Below are 20,134 nucleotides of genomic sequence, written 5' to 3'. Positions count from 1 at the left end.
AGAATTGGAAACTCCCTAATCCATCTTATTTGCACTTCTGGGAAATGGACCAATTGATTAGAACATATAGGAGTTTCTGCCTTAGAGGGGTACCGAGGAGGGAAAAAATGGTATTATTTTGGAACAAAGGACAGAAGAGCTAAGTTAGTTGAATTTTCAACGCACAAATTATTTCAGTTAATGACAGACAAAATCTTAGTATTCATTACTTTTTGTTTTACAAATGATAATTTTTTTTAACAAAATGGTATTTAAGATTTCCTTATGTTTCAGGGACCAGTGATTTGAGCTGCAGGTTTAACTGTCAATTAGTTTCAGTCCAAAACTTAAGTCACTTCTGGTATTTATAGTACACACAGAAGTAAATGCATAAGCCAACAGTTCAAATCTATATCAAAAAGGGCAACTATTTAATTATACAACATGTGTATATTAAGGGAATTTACCAGGTATCACTCAATTCCTCTGATCAAAAAAGTTATGGTAAAAGTAATCACATTTTACATACACACAGACAGCTGTACACAAATTGGTTTTACAGAATAAAAAAAGTATAGGTTTGCAACATTTTGCAATACCAAAGGAAAGCATAGATTGACAGTGTGAAGTTAGAAATCTCGCTCTACAATAACCAAATTGTTTTTTTAATTACAATTTTTATAAAACAATGCAAACATGTTCAACAACAAAAGAAATAAGCCTCAATAATCCACAGTACAAGACAAATGCTGTTTAATCTATTTCATGCATCTCTCCCACAGTTCATTTAAAGAATTTTCAGTGCAAAACTATCTCAAAAGTTCATTTGTAACAGTTGTGTAAAATTATTTTGGAAATGCACAGCATCTACTTTTGTCTTATATACATATTTTCGCATAGGCACTATTATAGTCATTCCTGCATTAGGACTCCTTGGAAGAATTCATCACCAAATTGAGTATACTACCCACGTGATATATGGAGTTTCTTGATTGTTTTAAGTAGTTCAAAAATACGTACACACAGACACACACAACCATTATGGATAAAACACAATAAACCATCTTAAGACACAAAAATAGTGATTGCAAAAAAAAATAAGGTATTTTAAATGAAGCAAAATGAAATCTCACACATTCAAGTTTCACAAGTTTTTTTGAGATGAAAAGCTTTGGATTGGAAGCATATCAAAAATAAGTCTAGTGATTTGAGAGTCCTCAGACTCAACATACCATAGGCTATGCTATACAGTATATTTACTGCATTGTTCTTTATCATCAGGTATGAAATAACCATAGTAACTTTTCACTATAGCTTCTTTTTCTTCCCTATCACAAACTTAAATCTTTATGGGAAAAATAAAACTCAAACAAAAACACACTTTTTATGTTTCAAACACAATAGTATTTAGTCTTAAGAAATTAAACAAAGCAAAATTAGTTTTTATCAATTGCCAAAAGTTATACCTAACCACTTAAAATTTCTGAAAGGCCTCACATCTTTGGCAAAACAAAAATAATTTTCTGATATTTAACAAAAGCAGAAATATATGCCTTGAGTATATATCTCAGCATTTATATGTTGAATGTCTAGATTTTGACAGTTAAAACAATTGTAGCCCTCGATGACTATTTCCCATGTTTGATCTCCTCCTCTCATTCCGATATGGCCGCCCTCTGAAATTGCGGTGATAATGCGAGCTTTCCCCTCTATTTCCAGTAGATGACCCCTTCCATGGTTCCTCATTTTTTGGATACTGATAGCCTCCTCTCCCAGGTAGGTAGCTCCTTTCACTTCTAGGTCGTCTACCACCACAAGTCTGATTATAAAATTGTTTTGAGCGGCCACTTCTAAGCATATCAGATACTTCATGCTCATCTTCAGAGCTCTCTTCCCTTGCCCTTGGTCTTCTACTTTCCTCCCCACTTACTGATATATATGCATTAGACTTAACCTTTTCTTTATGGCCAAGAACATTTTTAAATTCAGATTTTGAAGTTGATGTTTGTCTCCTGATGTCCTGCGCTTCTGTGGGAGGGGGGGTTTGGAGTAGAGGTTTTGTTTGTGTAGTAGGTAGGATAGCAGGACAGGTCTGCTGATCTTTAGGCACTCGGGCTGAGGTTTTATTTAGGATATTATATTCATTTTTGATGGCAGTTTTAGGGAGAGGTATGCCTTGGAGATTTCTTTCACTCTTGGCTTTCTGAAGTGGCTCGGCACATTCAGCAACTGGAACTGAAGAAGTTTCCTCCTCAGACAAAACCGTATCACCTCTCTTGGCCTCAGGTGGCACAACTTGCCTCAATCCAGAATCTTCAATGTAACTTGGAACAGGATATCCATACCAAAATTGAGGGAAAACTGATGTAAGTGGTACAGAACCTAAAAATGGATTCTGCCCAAATGGAGGTTGTGGAAATATATTTTTACTTCCTAGGGACTCCTCATAATCAGCGTGTAATGCTTGTTCTGGATTCTCAGACTCTACGCAGACAAGTCCTTGACTTTCAGGCACTTGGGTAGCATGTATAAACAGGGGCATGGGAGAAGACATAGTATCAGTCTGCAGACTTTGTCCATTGATTCTGATGCCATTTGGTTCATGGAATGGACCATCTATTTGTTCATTTTCATTCTGAGTCAAAGGTATGTCCTGCATCCAAGGGTGATGAGAATACATTGTGACTGGCACCTTTGGGTACATTCTACAGGCATTCAGGTAAGCTTGATGTAGAGGGTATAAATATGAGTGCGGCGCCCACATGGGACAGCTGTATGCCTGAAGAAATGCAACAAAGACAATTTTCATTACATTTTAAAAGTAGATTAGGTCAGATTATTATTTTATAAATCATTACATTTTATTGCATTGTTTTATTTCATGCATAAAGTAATTGTTCAGGGCTGAAGATGTACTCTTATAAATAATTACTAGTACCCTTTACATTTGTTACAAATATACCAACACTCTTCATAAAAGCATCAAAAATCCAACAGCACATGCTCTGAAGGGGCACATATGCAGAAAAGCTATGGGGGCTATGTTGAGGAGATCCAAGTCATGAGGTTTCCATACAATTCACAGCAGTAGACAATGCTATATTCAAGATAATGTAAAACTAAAGCTTGACTCCAATTGGTTTCATTAATATCCCTTTGAAGTCTTCTTGACAACTATAAGGACGAAGAAAGCTGTTGCCTTCTGCTGAAATGCTATTTTAAAAACTCTCCAGTCTAGCCTATAAGATCTTAATATTTTCAGGAGGTCTCCCTCTAAGCTCGCATAACATTAGCCAGTTTCCAACATTAACTTTATTAACATGTTCTAAGCATTGCTTAGTTTATTATTCTTCCATGGCAATATATTTTTAATTATATGTATGTGTAGGCTGGGGGTAGATATCCTTGTGCCTTCCAACTGTTTTGAACTACAATTTCCATAAACATTGTTAAGTGGCCATGATGGATGGAACTAATGGAATTAATCCTAAATATCCAGAAAGTAATAGCCATCTCCCCTGGGTTAAACAAAAACAGTAAACAGCAAGCAGGATTATTCCACTGCCCCGAGCTAATGTGAGATAAACATGTGGATTATAATGATTAGTAGTATAAACCAACTTTTTCTACAACATGGTAACTTGGTAAGTCTGTCGTAACTTTTTATTTGTAAAAGTATATTTAAAATAAATCACCATTTTTCTTGTGATATATCTTGGAAATCTTTTAAGTTAATAAGCCAGAAATACAACAAAAACTTGGGACATATTCCTAGAATGCTGGCAAGCTGTTCTGTAGAGCTAGTTTGGTATAGCGGTTAAGGTGTTGGCCTAGAAACCAAGAGACTGTCAGTTCTACACCTCCTTTAGGCATGAAAGCTGACTGGTGACTTTGTGATAATCAGTCTTTCTTAGCCCAATCCATCTCACTGAGTTGTTGTGGGAAAAATAGGAGGCAAGAGTATTAAGTTAAATTCATAAGCTTGGGTTTATAGTGAGAATAACTCTGGCTAGTTATTCTAATAATACAGTTTTTAAACAATATTTTCAAAATCATTCAACTTTTTGCACAATTCTACAAAACAGAGAATGTTGATAGTTACCTTTACACCAAGATTGAAGAAAAATCTGAGTATATTTTTATCTTCATGAAAAGAAACAAAAATATTGTTCAATTTATGTATATAAATTAAAACAGAAATTCAGCAATCAAAATGTGCTCATATTTCTAAAGCTTTACAATTATATTGGTTTATGTGTTATTGCCAATACAATATAGAAAAAAATTAAAGAATTAACCCAGCTCTTCAAAAATAAAATGATCTGTTATATATAATAATCACAGTATCATCTATGTTTCTATGAGTTTTTTAATAAAGACGTGGGAGAGATGAAGAGTTAAGCACTCACAAATAGCAACAGTTTTGTACATATCACTGATGGAAAATGCTTTGATTTCTTTCACAAACTCCAGAATATATATTTTCTTAATATTATACATAATGGTTCCAGATCACATATTGTCTATCATGGTTTCATTTGTAAAGTATGTTGTTTTCTAGATCAAGCTGATCATATAATGCTAGAAGTGGAATATAAACTTATTTACAGAGATTGATCTCCACTTTACGCTCATCACTGTAAAAGTTGGGAGTAAGGAAAGGAAACATTAAGGACAAATTACTAAAATGGTAACTTGGAATAGCACGTTACTTAATTTTTTTCCTCTCGTAGTTATTACTTACACTTTTGGTGATCTAAGCTACCCAATAAAAATAAACATCAATTACATATTTAGCTGCTCTGCAGCCCTTATTTATAAATACTTAGGAAGTAAGTTATGATCAGAATTCTTTTGTCCAGCTTGTTTCAATTACCAAATGAAAATTTAGCTTTTCTCTACATTTATGTTAAAAATGTAAAAATAGATAACTGCACGAGACAACTTCCTTCATATAATAACCATCCTCGTCATGCTTGTTCCACTTTTCTGGAGTTTTATATATATAGCATGGAGAGCACTTGCCTGAACAAGTGTCAAGAGTTGGACATGACTGAACAGTTGAAACTACTACTACTAAATATACAGCATTTCCCACTACTGTTACCACTTACACACACACACATACACACACACACACTTCATTTGATAAGGAAGGAACAACTCTCTTACCATTTGGTAGATCTTCTCCTGTACCACACAAGGAGTATGGAGGAGTAATAACTCGTTCCCCCTTTTCATTTATTGGGAATCCTGGGTACAAGGGATCCTGATAAAGATTCAGTGTTTGAGGCATAGGTATTAAAGGCTGATTAACTGCTTGGAGTGTTACTGGAATGGCAGCAACTGGATTGGAGGTTGCCTGACTCAGAGTTGAATCTAGTCCAATGGTTGGTGTTGCCATCACAGAGGACACAGGGATTTGGGACGGAACACCTAAAATATAAACAAGGAAAAACACAAACAAACGTAAATCTAAGCAACTGAAAAAAACAGCTGCTATTCTCAAATTATCCAAGACAGGCAGAGAAAAGTACAAATTCAACCAAAGGCGTTATTGAAGGCCCCCAAACATCAGAATGTTTGCAGAGCAGAGGGTGAAATGAAGTACAGCATGGGCAATACTTGGTTTTTCAACTGTGAAATATTATGGCCTTTATGGATAATAATTTCTATATTTTATAGTTACTTTTATTATATACTGCTATGAATGTATTTGAAATGCAGGTGTGTGTGTGTGTGTGTGTGTGTGTGTGTAAATGAATAAGAAACCACAATATCAAGCAGACTTACATACTTATACATTTATGCACACACATGTAAAGTAACAGACATTACTTTAATCTGGCCTTTGAATACTGAATATTGGTTAGTATAAAAGTGCTAAGAATGGTCTATTGAAAAACCAGTTTAGGACTAAAAGAGTTTTTCTCCTGCAAACCTGTTAATCCGTAGTCTATTGACTCACTTGACCAAGCGGGCAAAAGAGCTGGTACAGAAGGCACAGTGGGAGGCAAATGTATTTCAGGAACAGTTGGAGATGGGGTAGCATTTATACCTGATAAAGGTTCCTGTAAAAATAATATGGACTTTTAATGCTTTTTAATCATTTGTAATATATTTTAAATTAAAACAATCTAATTCAGTTTTAAAATCAGAAAATTAATTTTGCAATTTTATAGCCCAATTCTTTGCTCAGTCCCCTTGAGTTGAACCAGTCTTGCCTTCCTGGAACTATGCCGGGAACATGGGCCAAAGTATAATTTACGCAAAACATCATTGGCAACATTTGCATTCCATGATCAGTTGCATATAAAACATCCTTACTACAAGACAATTTAAGGCAAATTAACAGTACACATTACACAGTCCTACCATCTTTAATAAGGGCAACTCAATCTGAAGTAGCTTAATATTCACTCTCCCTTCCCACATTCTTCATTGGTCCCCCCCAAAAAATATAAAAAAAGAATTCTATTTAATTAGATCAAGAATTTATTTTCCAACATGCAGCCAATTTCTTGGGGAAAAAAGAAAAAGAAAGAAAGAGATAGAGATAGAGATAGAGATAGATAGATAGATAGATAGATAGATAGATAGATAGATAGATAGATAGATAGATAGATAGATAGATAGATAGATAGAAAGAAAGAAGAAAGAAAGAAAGAAAAAAAGAAAGAGAAAAAGCTTCAGTATTACTATCCTTGAACAAAGTGATCATATAAACCTATAATAAATTGGCTTTCAGACCAAACAGAGAGCAGACCAGGTCAGTTGCTCTGCTTAACTGACTCCAAAGGCATTCACACTGAACAGTGTTGGATTTGTCAAATGTCAGAAATCCAATAAAGCTACAAGGTTGACAGACGTCTGATGTTGTGGGACTTGGTAGCCTTTATTAGATATACTAAATATCCTTAGTTAAGACACATATCTTTAGTGAACAATTTACATTATACAGATTCTAGTAATTCTGACAGGATTGTTGCAATATATTTTAATGGATTGTATTTAAGATTCCAACAGAAGAATATGAATTTCAATAATTTGCCTAAAACTCAAGTTTTGAGACAAACTGCAATTAATGTAATCTTTCCCCTGAAACGGCTACATAAAGTTAAACATACATCTCTTACTTGCTCAATCGGTAGTGAATGAATATTTCCATTGCTTGAGGGAGATAATATACCTGCAGCAGCTATATCCTTCTTAGTGTCCTGCAAATTAAAAAGGATATTTGATGGTATCCATTTTACAAAAGAAGAAAAGATGCTCAGGATGCATCACAGTGCACCATGCTTACCATAGACATTCTGGGATCCAACTTCTGATCTGCAAGAATCTGCTCAAGATTAGACACTGCAATAATGTGTAAGAAAGCAGCAAAATTAATGAAATGACAAAATATCGGAAAGCAGGTATTGCAACTTTCAGATGTTATGAACTTCTGTATCATCTCTAGCCAATATAACCAACAACACGGGAACCTGAAATCTAATAATCTAGAATGGCATAGGCCAGTGATGGTGAACCTTTTAGAGACCAAGTGCCCAAACCTCAACCCAAAACCCACTTACGTATCGCCAGGTGCCAGGCGGGCATGGGCACCGGGTGGGCATGGCTACAGTGGTCATGGCAGACGGGTGGGCGTGGCCAGCTCGATGTTGCTCCTGGGGAGGGATGCCTGTGGGGGCCTGGGCAGAGTTGTGGGAGATCCAGGGGGTCTCTGGCGGGTGGGGCGGTGGGCAGGAGGCTGGTTCTGTGGGATGAGACGAGGCAAGGCGAGGCAGGGCGGGGGTGCCATTGTCGCAGGGTGAGGCAGGGGCTGGGGCAGCTGCTGCCTGGCACCATCGGCCCCCGCACACAGAGGCCAGCAAGCGCATGGGTGCTGGGATGCATCCAGCCACATGGGACCTCGGCGAGTTAGCAGGCAACTGGTTGAAGAGGACGGTTGCCATCTCCGGGGCATGGCGCACGTGCCCACAGAGAGGGCTCTGGGTGCCGCCTCTGGCAGGCGTGCCATAGGTTCGCCACCACTGGCATAGGTTTATTCATCCATGGTCTGAAACTACACCAAGATTTTAGGGTCTCCAAACCCTCCAGTTTGTAGTATTCTTTTAATAGGTTATCTCCTTTATTGAACAATATATTAATATATTTAATATGAAAATATATTGGTTGTCAATCCAAAGAAAGCCCAATATCTGCCTTTGATCATACCTTTCTCATCCTTTGCATCTTTATTTTTTGTCACCTGTTCTTCCTTCATGTTGCCGATTCTTCTCCCATTAGGAACTTGGGGTGTTTGCCATGCAAAGGTCTCATTAGTCTGTGTAGCTACTTGAGACACAGGTGGATTCTGAAAGAATCAAATATGAACTGAGGGAACCCCTAATTTTATATGAAAGTCCTGGTAAGCAAGAGCCACAAAGTCCTTATACTCAAAATTTAGGTTAATATGTTCATATAAAGCCTTAATAATTTTACCAAGCTGCCCAGTAAGATGAGGTAATCTTAGCAAAATTGTCTTCGCTGTTTTTTTTTCTTAAAGAAAATAACAGGATACCTCAGATCTTGAACTTGCTCTAACTCCCACTACTCTACTACCTGCCCATAATCCCTGTTTATCTGTTTAGGTAAGGAAACATCTTTGAAATAATGATCCAAGAAAGGATGGGTCATCTAGTATGCAGTTAAAATCCAAGTCAGGTAATCTTCCCTAAACTGAGAATGAATTATTAAACGTACACTCTCAGCAACAAAATGACTAACTGTTCCTTTTGAACTTCCTAGTCTTGAGTACCAATCCAAGTAATTTTTCCTGTTCTGAATATATAATCTCAAAGTCTAATTATTAGCACAATGGTGCTGTTCTTCCTTAGCCTAGCAAACATTCTGCATCACAAAACTCCCTGATTTTTAAAACCAGAATGAGGAACATGAGGAAATACTATTAAACAAAATACTACTGGAAAAGAGAAATACCATGAAATACTGAATGTGTCCAGCCTATGAACAAAACCAGGAAGATCAGGTTGTGGCTATGCTCCTTCACCATACTTAACTTCATTGTAATAAATATTTGAAAACTAATTTCTGCACACAAATTAATGGATCAGATAAGTCTTGTCTAATATTATAGTGTAAGATTTTTCTTTGCCCCTACAGTAGAACAATCTCTTCTGTGCTTCTTAACTGAGAAAAATGATAATATCTAATATCTAAAAACTATTTATAGTGTTAGGAACGCAAAGTGTGTATTGTTGTTAGCAACCCTTCTCACTTATTTGTCTGGTTATCAAACTGATATCTCAATTTGCACTGCTGTCAAAAATGGCACCAAGCCTTAACATGGATATTAGAGATGGGTCTAAAGTCATTAATATGGGAGAGCTGTCCAGTATAGTTACGTAAGCTAAGTTACATAAACTGTGCAGCTCTTAGATGCCTCCAATATGTACCTAATTAAGCTGGATGCTGGTGCCAACATTGTCTGAAGGATCCCCATGTTCTGAAAAGAAAACATTTTAGAATTTGATTTATCTTATTAGACATCTTGGGATTGGTGCAGAATGTCTGTACTATTTAAGTGCCATAGTACATAACAGATTCAACTGGCAAAGCAAAACATATCAGGTAATATTTCAGTTGCGAGAAAGACAAATTCTCTTTCATTATTCACTGGAACAGAATAATAATGTACTGTAATCCAGAATACAAACAGTCCAATGATAAACCCAGCACACATACCAAAAGTGCAGGGAAAGCTTCTTTATCCTGGAACTGAATTTCATAAAGTGAATTAACTTCATTTACAGCTTCTTTCTCTTCATGTTCCTCTGGAGAAAGACCAGCATTACAATTCTTGTTTGGGTGGTCCAATTCTTGCACTGTCTCGCAATCTGTTTTTCTGTGGGGGGGAAATTACATCTATTAAAACTGCAACAGTTTCATCACCCTTTTAAAAAATAGTAAAGATTTCCTTTGTCCAGTCATGTCTGACTCTAGGAGGTGGTGCTCATCTCCATTTCTTAGCTGAGGGAGCCAGCATTGTCCAAAGACACATTCATGGCCATGTAGCCAGCATGGCCATACGCAAAAGTGCACGGAACACTGTTACCTTCCCACCGAAGTGGTACCTATTTATCTACTCGCATTTGCATGTTTTCAAATACTAGTTTGGGAGGAGCTGGGGCAAGTAATGGGAGCTCACACGGTCGTGTGGAGTTCGAGTCTCGAACCCTGGCTGTCATCTTTTCAGCTGACAAGTTCAACATCTTTAATCGCTGAGCCATCACACCCCTTTTATGGCATTTCAGATATTCATTTGGTCTTGTTTTTAGAAACTGGTACTCTGGCACTGCATATACAATGTGTGGTAGCCAAATGGTGCTTCATCTGATGTTGATTGCTTTGACCTGCCAAATTCCTGGATTAAAAGCTAATCCTATCTTTCAAATTAATCTAAAACTTTTTATCACTGGAAACATATCTTCATTTAAAGCAAAAATGTTACTGTTAAAACCTGTGTTTAAACTTCTGCTAATTTAAGGGGCAAATCTAATATTCTGAATTATGCCTTGCTTTAAAAGCATTTAGTTTCTCAACAGAAAATCTAAGGAGAATAATCCTATCAAAAAGTACATCAACGTATCAAAACTGTGTTCTCCCCCTCCTGGCAGCAGTCCCTTACCTGCCTGGTAGTCTGCATACAAGGCGTCTGGGACTCCCTTGATTACTCACAATCGTCCCTTAACAAAGGCAACAAGGAGTGCCATCACTAAACTATGGGTCACATGACATTACACTTTATAACTACATTACTTAGCAACAGATATCCAGTTCCAATTATTGAGGACCCACCCATACAATTTTGCATAATCCAAGTTTAGGTTTCTCCTAACAAAATGTCTTCAATCTTTAGATTCTGTCTGATGTCTGTCAGGTGCAAAGAACCAGAAACACTCACTGAATTTAAAGCACTGAGGAGTTTACTGCTACCAATAAACAAGAATTGGATCAATTAACAGTCCAAGCTGAAGTGACACTAGATCAGGATCAATGGAATTCATGGCAGGGACTGGCCTTGTGTCTCTTGTAGCTGTGTAATTATTCCAAACTGATGACACATTTAACCCCGCCTTCCAGCTCTGCCTGCTTATCTCCTACATGTCATACACTTACTTCAGACAAGTAACTTTGGTTACTTCAATTTTTCTTCATGTTAGCTAGAAATTCTTGTTTTTTCTCATTATTCTAATAAGTCCTATCATTTTGGCTGTTTTTGTTAACCTATGACTTTAATAACAGTCTTTAAAGAGTCAAACTGAGATATGATTACATCAGCTTTAATTTATTAGTAAAATAGTAGAGGAATATTTTCTCTTGTCTTGGTATTTTATAATTTCCTATGTAATTTTTACATTTTGTAAATAATTATTTTTCTTTTCTATCTTCACTCTCAAATATTTTGAAAAAGAAATTCAAACTGAACCAAAATGAAATGAAATAAAGCAAAGAAAGGGCCATTAGTAACTCCTCTTTAAAATGTCAAGTTGTAGCCAAAGAGCATGAGATATTAGTCACCTAACAGCTTGCAAAGGATTTCTGCCTTGCGTTTTATGATGAGCAGAAGATTGTTGAGAAGACATCCCCAAACTGGGCAAGTGATGCTGTCTTGTGGTTTGCATTCGAGGAGGCAGACCTGATGTAGTTTTTATTAGCTTGTTTGGATTTTTGGATCCTCTGCAATCTGTATCTGGAAGACATGTTTTTCATCAATTAATCCAAAACAGATCAGCAATCAAGTCAGTAGAACTCAAGTTAAAAACTCATACCAGTCTGAACATTTTGTCCTTGCACCGAAGCTGTTTTTTTAATTTTCTTCCCTGGTACTGTGCTCCAGGTTTCCAAAGGAGTTCCCTGTGGAAGAGGTTTAAGGTTTCTTAGCAGTACTGAATGCCTGGTGGAAGAAAGAAGAAACAAAGTCTCTGTAGTACAGCAGTTTCACTGCATTGAAGGCATTAGTAAAACCAAACAAGCTGCCAACAGAACCTATACATAATTATGGAACATAGTTTTTAATGTCTGTGTATGTGTGTGTGGGAGTTTAATTTACATTTCTATAGCACAATAGAGGCATAGTGGTTAAGGGACTAGATTAGGAACAGGAGACCCAACTTCTAATACATGCTTAGCTACACAACAGGGTTGTTCTTGTGGAAGAAAACTGGGAAGAGGGAATGCTATATTTACCATCTTGAATACCTGAATGAAAGGTGGGATATAAATCAAAAAAGTAAATCACCTTCATGTTGCTCATGGTATTATTTTAATACTTTAAGATAAAGGAAATGATATTAAGAAATAATAAGATGACCGAGAATTAAAACTGTGCATTTTAAACAGAATTCGTGTTTCTTTCAAATAGGCAAAAGGTTATCCCACTCCTCTCCAGTGTTTCACTATACTTCTTTTCAGTATTGCATTGCTATTATTAACTGCAAGAATCACAGAGTTATATCTAGTGATGTTTTTACTTAACCTGAGCAACTGAAATACATTCCAGTAAGATAAGCAATCTCTGCTATTTTCTGAAATGCCATGCCCTCTCTCCAAAATTGGTGGCTCCAACTTTTGTTGGCTTTAAAAACCCATATTTTGATTGGTTTTTAACAGTCAGATCTATATATAATAGTTTTTCACATTTAATAATTTTACAATTTATTTTACTTAATACATTTTACTATGCTCTTATAGTTTTTTTAAAATAACTCAAGGTGGTGAACATATCTAATACTCACAACAACCCTGTGAGTTGAGGTGAATTGAGAGAAAGTAAATGGTCCAAAATAACTCAACTGGCTTTCATGCCTAAGGCAAGTTTTCTGGTTCCTGATGCCTTAACCACTACTTTTCAACATAGTTTCATCATTTCCTGCTAGACTGGAGTTTTATATCTGCCCCAGTAAATGCAATTTTGCTAGCGATATAAAAGAACTACTAAATAAATTGTTAGAATTTCCCAATAATTTTGCATAAAAAGTATTTCTCTGAACATCATCAATGTCATTATTCATTTTAGTATCTAACATTTATAGTTGCATAATAAATATTTACTATCACATGCAATTACCAAAACACTGTATTTACGTCTAAGAGAATATACATTTAGTAATTTTGGGAATTACTTAAATATTAGAGGGTTGTTTAATGGACATGACACAATGCCTCAAAAATATATAGTCCTTTCCAGAATCTCTAATTCAAAACACTCTAGCACTGAATATTTATTATTTATCTACAAATTTCCATCCTGCCTTTTTAATGCACCACTGACAAATGTCATTATCTGTTAATCTTTCATTAATATTTTGCCAGCCAGACAAAATCTGACCAAACAGAAACCAACAATATTCTCTTTTGGAAAGCAAAATGTGTATACTTTAGTTTAGAACATTACATTGATATATTACAGAGTTGGAGGGGATCTTGTGTGGTCATCAAAAATTTATGTCTGACATCCATAAATGCTTCTAATATGTGAAGTAAGAGAGTCTATTACTTCACAAATTAGGCTATTCCACAGTATTTACTATTCCACCATTTATCCTAAGGTTACTTACTTAACACCAAGTTCTTCCACAAAAACAATAACTGGTCCATCTGCAGACTGGACTTCTTGAATGTGAGCATTATAATACCTTCCACTGTGATCTAAATATACCTATGGAGTAATTAAAATAAATTATATGCAAAGGGAAATACAGGAAAGAGGTTTATAAGTTAGGAAGAATTTTTTAATCTCCTCTAATTTTAGTGCAATACAGGTAATTCAATGATAAACAACGGTGAGAAAATCAGGAGAGGTTAAATAAAGTATTTCTTTAGTGATAGAACACTTTAAATTCTGGAATCAATTGCCACAAGTTGTGCCAATGAATAGCAATTCTTTAAAAAAGAAAACAAAGCTAACAATGAATACATGTCATGGTAATTGTAAGTTAACTCTTGTACCAGATACAGAATGTCTTTCTGCCAAAAATATTGGTAAACTTCTTAGACGTACAGTAAGTTGAAACTGAGCCAAACACATGGCATCTGCCGTTCTTTATTCCATAATCCATAGGGCCTCTATTGGGCCCCTGCTTTGACCCAATAGATTTTTCTGATTTTAAGGCAATCGCAGTTCCCTACCAAGCACAATTTAAGTAACTGAAGATGTGATTACCTAAGAAGCCCTTCTGAAAATGTTGTTATTGCCAGAAGCTTGGCTAGTAGGTACATGAAAAAGGGACCTTCTGTGTGGCCTCAGCCTAGGGTAGGGGTAGGCAACCTCGGCTCTTGTATGACTCATGGACTTCAACTCCCAGAATTCCTGAGTCAGCTATGCCTACCCCAGGTTGCCTACCCCTGGCCTAGGAAATGTGCATTTTTGAAAGGGTATGTTTGATTTCCATTTCTTCAGTATTTAAAAAAATAGTAAAAGTGCATCTCATTCACCAAGATTATAATGCAGAATTGTTTTAAAGACTGCTAATTATTTCAGTTATATAATTTCATTGTTCATATTATTATTATTATTATTATTATTATTATTATTATTATTATTATTATTATTATTATTATTATTATTTATACTATTGTTGTACATAGCCCTGAATTTTAAAGACAGAAAGATGAGATACAAAATCAATATTAATTAAAGTAAAATATTAAAATAAAATAGTTGCTCCATGTCAACACAAACCAACATTTGCTGTTATACCTATGCTGGAAAACTATACTTTGCTTGAAACGAATCACTAATTGAATCCAAGTGCACAAGAAGAAGCAAGACAATGAGCAGAAACTATAGAATGTTCCAGATGCTCCAAAGCCACTATACCTGGGGGGGACTGGGAGTTATCACCCAGGCAAAGTGAGAAAATGAAGATAATAAACAAATGGCTGAATCAGAAACGGAGCACAAGATAATAAGCCAAAGTAGCACAATGAAATAAACAGTAGGCTTATCAACATTTCATCCTACAGAGTCAGTGCAAATTTAACTCAACAGCAAATTCTCCTATCCCTATATCATCGTGCTTGCTCCAGACACATTTCTGCCTTGCAAAGCTGCTCTTAAAACATATATCCCTGATGGGGGAAAAATAGTAATCTAAGTGAAACACTATGCATAATACTGAAAAATGAAAGAGCTGTTAAGCAGAGTTACTCAGATGTAATGACACCTACTTTACATTTATCTCCAACTGAATACTGCATGCCAGCAGCAATAGAAAAATCTTGTTTTTGCTGATCTGCAAGCACAAAAAGAAAATGCATTATATTATACTCTTAGGTAAGCACAAAAAGATACTCAGCTTCCTCTGCCTATCTTCCCAGAGTAAATGAATTCAGCATTAGTCCTTACCTATTTTTGACTGCCGCCAGACTTCATATTCAATATTTTGGTAAACTAATGGATTAAGGGAACGAAGAACCTTTCCAGGCAAACTCATCACATTGTGAGATTTCCCATGTTTATGAAGCTATTGTGCAAAAGGATAAAGAATACTTAGAAAAACAAGTGAACGATTCTATACAGGATATAAAAAGAATTTGAAGCAAATTCAAGCAATAGCATATTGATTATTAAATCAAAACTTTACAAACTTATATACAAAATAAGAACTTCATGTAAAAATTTCTAAATATTATTCAGGATAATTGTTAAAAATGCAATAGCCTTATATTTCTGAGTTGATAAACATGTAATGCAAAGCTTATCAACTGCATAACTCACAAGATATCACTGATTAGCAACTTCAATATTTTCTTTTCTGATTACATCTGGGTAAGCTAATTTTTCCTGAAAGGCATATAAAGAAAAAATTACATGCAGCAAATGCTCAAAGCAATTTGCAGCATGATCCTTTATGTGTTAATTCAGAAGTTCCATCATATTGAATGTCTTCTTCACTGTAATAGGAGTTTGTTGAGAAATCCAGCCTTAAAACATAATTACTGTATGGGCTTTACTCTCATTAATTTCAATGGGATTAAGCTTCTCTTGCCTTCCCTTTAATCTAAACTGCTGTTTCTATCACTTTATAGATTAGTACAACCTTTTAAAGTTAGGTTTAACTCTTTAAATCTTTGACAGTAATAGCATCAGCTGCAATGTATTATATTTAGTCCTCACTTAATGATGGACTGCAATTTCTGTCGCTAACTGATGCAGTTGTAAAGCATGATGTCACATGACCATGCCACTTAGTAGTGGCAGTTCCAAGAGTCCCCCGTTATCATCTTTAAATGTGGACTACACAGATCATTAAGTAAAACATGACATGGTCATGACTTAAAACTTCCTGCCAGATTCCCCATTTACTTTGCTTATGGGAAGCTCATCAGGGAAGGTTGCATATCATGTTCCCAAGACCATGGGATGCTGCAAGGATTGGAGATCCAGGCTGATTGCTAAGCATCCAGATCACGATTGTGTGCACAAGTTGGAACTTTAAGTCAAATGTACCACTTGTTCCATGTCATCAAAAGTTAGAACAGTCACTGACTGAGTGGTCATTAAATGAGTGGATATTTGTACATTCTTGTTCTGATGCCTTCCTATATTCACCAGATTATACTTCTTACTTCCCAGATAAAGAATTCCAAGATGTTTTTATATTAATAGCAGATCTATCTTATGATATTCTCTAAATCATATACTGCCCTTCATAATTTCTCTATAGCAGATCATTTTCAGATATTGACTTTAAAAAAATTCATTTTTTTCTCTCTCCGGCACTGAATATTTTATATATGAATACTTTTAAAAAGGAATTTTTACCATCTGCTCTTTCTCTATACCTTGTGAAGATGGGTCTACCAAAGGAGAGGAGTTTCTTTCCTAAGTCACACACAACACTGTATGACCAGAAGATGAAACTACAGGATTTATTTTACTTTATTTTATTTTTACTTGCCAGTAAGGCCCATGGGCTCTGGAGTATTAGCTCTCTTTCACCTACTAAAGATATTAAGAGAATACCAAGTAAATTCTCCTAGAACAGGGGTAGGCAACCTTGGCTCTTTTATGACTCGTGGACTTCAACTCCCAGAATTCCTGAGCCAGCATGGCTGGCTCAGGAATTCTGGCAGTTAAAGTCCACGAGTCATAAAAGAGCCAAGGTTGCCTACCCCTGTCTTAGAAGATAGATAGTAGCAACTTTGATTCCAACATACAGTAGATTGCAAAAATTCAACAAGTTAATATAATCACCCAGAGTCACACTATATAAGAGGAACAGCCATAGACATTGAATAAATAGGTAAAGAGACTGAAATAAAATACCTTCTTGCCATTTGTATAACTTGTTACAGCCCTTTCACTTCTGGACAAAGGAAAAGATATACAACAAAAACATTTCAAAATCAAGCAAGAACTCTGTTTTCATATAAACAACCATTATTAGTGTTTACTCTTATGAAAGAAATAAACTCTGAGGAGCATAGGGATACAGTGCATTTCACTCCGAGCACCTTCAACGGAATGATATTCTATGAAGCCAGTACTAACCCACTGTGACCAAATTAAACATATACACAACCAGTTTAATATTAAACTTAAAAATTATTTTGGACAGGGACAGCAAAGGGAGCTTATGCACCTCAGTGGTTCATCTCAGCAGTTCATATATAGTCCCCATACCATCAATTATGCCCCCCCAACCCCACTGGCCATCTTAAGTGTGGCTGACTTAGTGGTAAAATTCAGCAATTATTTATTTTATCACCTTTTTATAGTCACCCACAAAGTGACCCTATGTGGCATAAAATAATATGTATATATATATAAAGAAATTTGGATTTAAAATGTTTTCCACTTGCGACTTGAGCCTGCTTAACACCCCTAGTTGGGGGGCTGCAAGGCAAAAGATATTGTAAAAAGTAAAACTGCAGTATAGCAGTTAAAAATGTCAAGGTGTAATGAATCAGACCGGTCTGTCTGAAAAACTTCCTGTATGTATGTATGTATGTATGTATGTATGTATGTATGTATGTATGTGCGTGTATATATATATATTTTGAGGGCCTTCCAGAAGGCCAACAGGGTTGGAACCAGCCTCAATCTCAGGGGGTGAGAATTTTTAACCCTATCCAGCTCACAAGTTCAGCTGTAATGCCTTTCTGTATTAACTCTGATACCAACAGAAGAGATACTGGAAATTAAAACAAACAGGCAAAAAATTCTCATGTTATCTTCCAAAACTGCAATCTTTATATGTGACTTCTGAGAGTCGCACACTCAACATATTTGAAATTCCAACACATTTGGAAGACGGCAAGTGAGAAAAAGCTAGCTGTAAGTCTAGCTTTAAGATCATATCCTATGCATGTGTTAACTGGGCAACTAAGGCCTATGGTGTCAGTAAAAATAAAAGGCAATTGATTAGCTTGTAGTTCAACATCTTCAGTAGCACCCTGTTTTAAAATGGAGCAGCAACCTATTTCTTATTTGCAAACTATTAAAATTCTGGCGATACCGAACATCACTGTGCAAGAACTTAACTATCAACTCAAATGCTCTCTACAATACTATTGATGGGAAATATAAGAGCTCCTGCCTCACCCTCTGAGCCAAGGATACAATTTCTAATTTCATTGTGATATAAAGTTGAGAGTGGTATTTTGCACCAGTAACTGGGTTTTTAAATCAAAATGTATTTGTTGCCAGAACAATGCAAAGTGTGGTTCTGAATCAAAAATTGTACGTTTAGTATGTATATGATCTTACATATACTTTCTACATATGCAATCAATCAAGTTGTCAAGAACTATGGTTGATGGAGACACACAGGTTGACTAAAAGAAGGATATAAGATTGTATCCTTTGTTGATTAATAGAGTGAAATAAGGTCCTAAAGAACCATACAAAGCACGTATTATAAGAAGGGAGAATTAATCCCCTATCCCTCATCCTTTCCTTTGACCAAAATGGATTTCTGTAACAATTTAGTCATATTATTTAGCTGATGTATATACAATGCTCTTCCTCAATCTGACACCATACAGATTTCTTTGAGGTGAAATTCCCGTAATACTCAGTAAACGTGATAATGTGTGTAGTTTCGAGAAAAACATTCCACATACTGTTTTGCTTTTCTGTACATTATTCTCTCTATAATGGTAGAATAAGTTGTATCTGACCTACCATTGTTAACTTTAAACACACAGGCTTACTTACTCTGGATCTTCACCCTCCGAATCAGATTCTTTGGTGCTCCCTCTGCCATTCTTAATCAAATCACCATGGCTCAGTTCTTCTAAGACTTTATTCACATCAACGTCAAGTACTTTTTCGTATAGCAATTCATACAAAATAGCTAGTTAAGACACAAAACAAATACCAATAAGCATTTATCACAAAAATATTTTAGTATAAATAACTTAAAATTTAAAAAAAAGCTCCAAAAGGGACTGATGACAAAACTGAGGACATTTTAAAGTTAGACAGCAAGTATAATTTTCCAGAGGTTAAGCAGCCAGCATTCTTCAAAAATTATTGCAGCAGTGATTTGGGGAAGCAATTAGACTTATACATGTATCCTGTTAAGGAATTCATAACTATTGGATAGCATTTAGGTGTAATAGGGAAAATTTATTCTTATTTTGATTTACAGTACATTATTATTATTATTATTATTATTATTATTATTATTATTATTATTATTATTATTATTATTATTATTATTATTAAAATTTATATACCGCCCTATCTCCCTTACGGGACTCAGGGCGGTGAACAGGTGATAATAAAAATCACAATAAATATTAAATAAAAGGCCTGCTCTAAAATACCCCATATAAAAACCTTTACTAAAAATGCAACTTTCTGTCCATAAGTCACTCAAGGGTGTTAATAATTTAAAATAAAATGTAAATAATTAAAAACCAAATAAAAATATTTAAAACTATTATAGGGGCAATCAAAATATTTTATTTGATTTTAATTGTATTTTATTTTAGATTATTAACTCCCTTGAATGATTTATGGGAGTACTGCAAGGAAGTAGAATTGAAAATGAAGAGTTAGATTTATCCTTTCCTAAAAAGGGAAACAGAGATGGCTAATTATTAACTGCAATTGCCTAAGAAATACACTCTATAC

General features: G+C 35.4%; 1 protein-coding gene across 1 annotated transcript in view; it reads right to left on the bottom strand.

Annotated features, from left to right (window-relative positions):
- Positions 1-714: 714 nt before the first annotated feature.
- OTUD4 (OTU deubiquitinase 4) overlaps positions 715-20,134 on the bottom strand; it is a 31,679-nt gene continuing 12,259 nt past the window's right edge. The window contains exons 7-21 of the mRNA XM_029283879.1: positions 19,211-19,349; positions 17,318-17,357; positions 15,395-15,512; positions 15,217-15,281; positions 13,605-13,705; positions 11,817-11,941; positions 11,566-11,737; positions 9,730-9,889; positions 8,200-8,338; positions 7,283-7,338; positions 7,107-7,196; positions 5,921-6,050; positions 5,152-5,415; positions 4,082-4,122; positions 715-2,758 (exon numbers count right to left, since the gene is read on the bottom strand). Of these exons, the coding sequence (XP_029139712.1) occupies positions 1,583-2,758; positions 4,082-4,122; positions 5,152-5,415; positions 5,921-6,050; positions 7,107-7,196; positions 7,283-7,338; positions 8,200-8,338; positions 9,730-9,889; positions 11,566-11,737; positions 11,817-11,941; positions 13,605-13,705; positions 15,217-15,281; positions 15,395-15,512; positions 17,318-17,357; positions 19,211-19,349 (2,816 nt within the window). The 3' untranslated portion in view covers positions 715-1,582. The remainder of the gene's footprint in view (positions 2,759-4,081; positions 4,123-5,151; positions 5,416-5,920; positions 6,051-7,106; positions 7,197-7,282; positions 7,339-8,199; positions 8,339-9,729; positions 9,890-11,565; positions 11,738-11,816; positions 11,942-13,604; positions 13,706-15,216; positions 15,282-15,394; positions 15,513-17,317; positions 17,358-19,210; positions 19,350-20,134) is intronic.

The sequence above is a fragment of the Protobothrops mucrosquamatus genome, unplaced genomic scaffold (genome assembly GCF_001527695.2).
Source record: "Protobothrops mucrosquamatus isolate PMUCROS unplaced genomic scaffold, P.Mucros_1.0 scaffold259, whole genome shotgun sequence".
Lineage (NCBI taxonomy): Eukaryota > Metazoa > Chordata > Lepidosauria > Squamata > Viperidae > Protobothrops > Protobothrops mucrosquamatus.
This window is presented reverse-complemented; position numbering and strand designations above follow the sequence as displayed.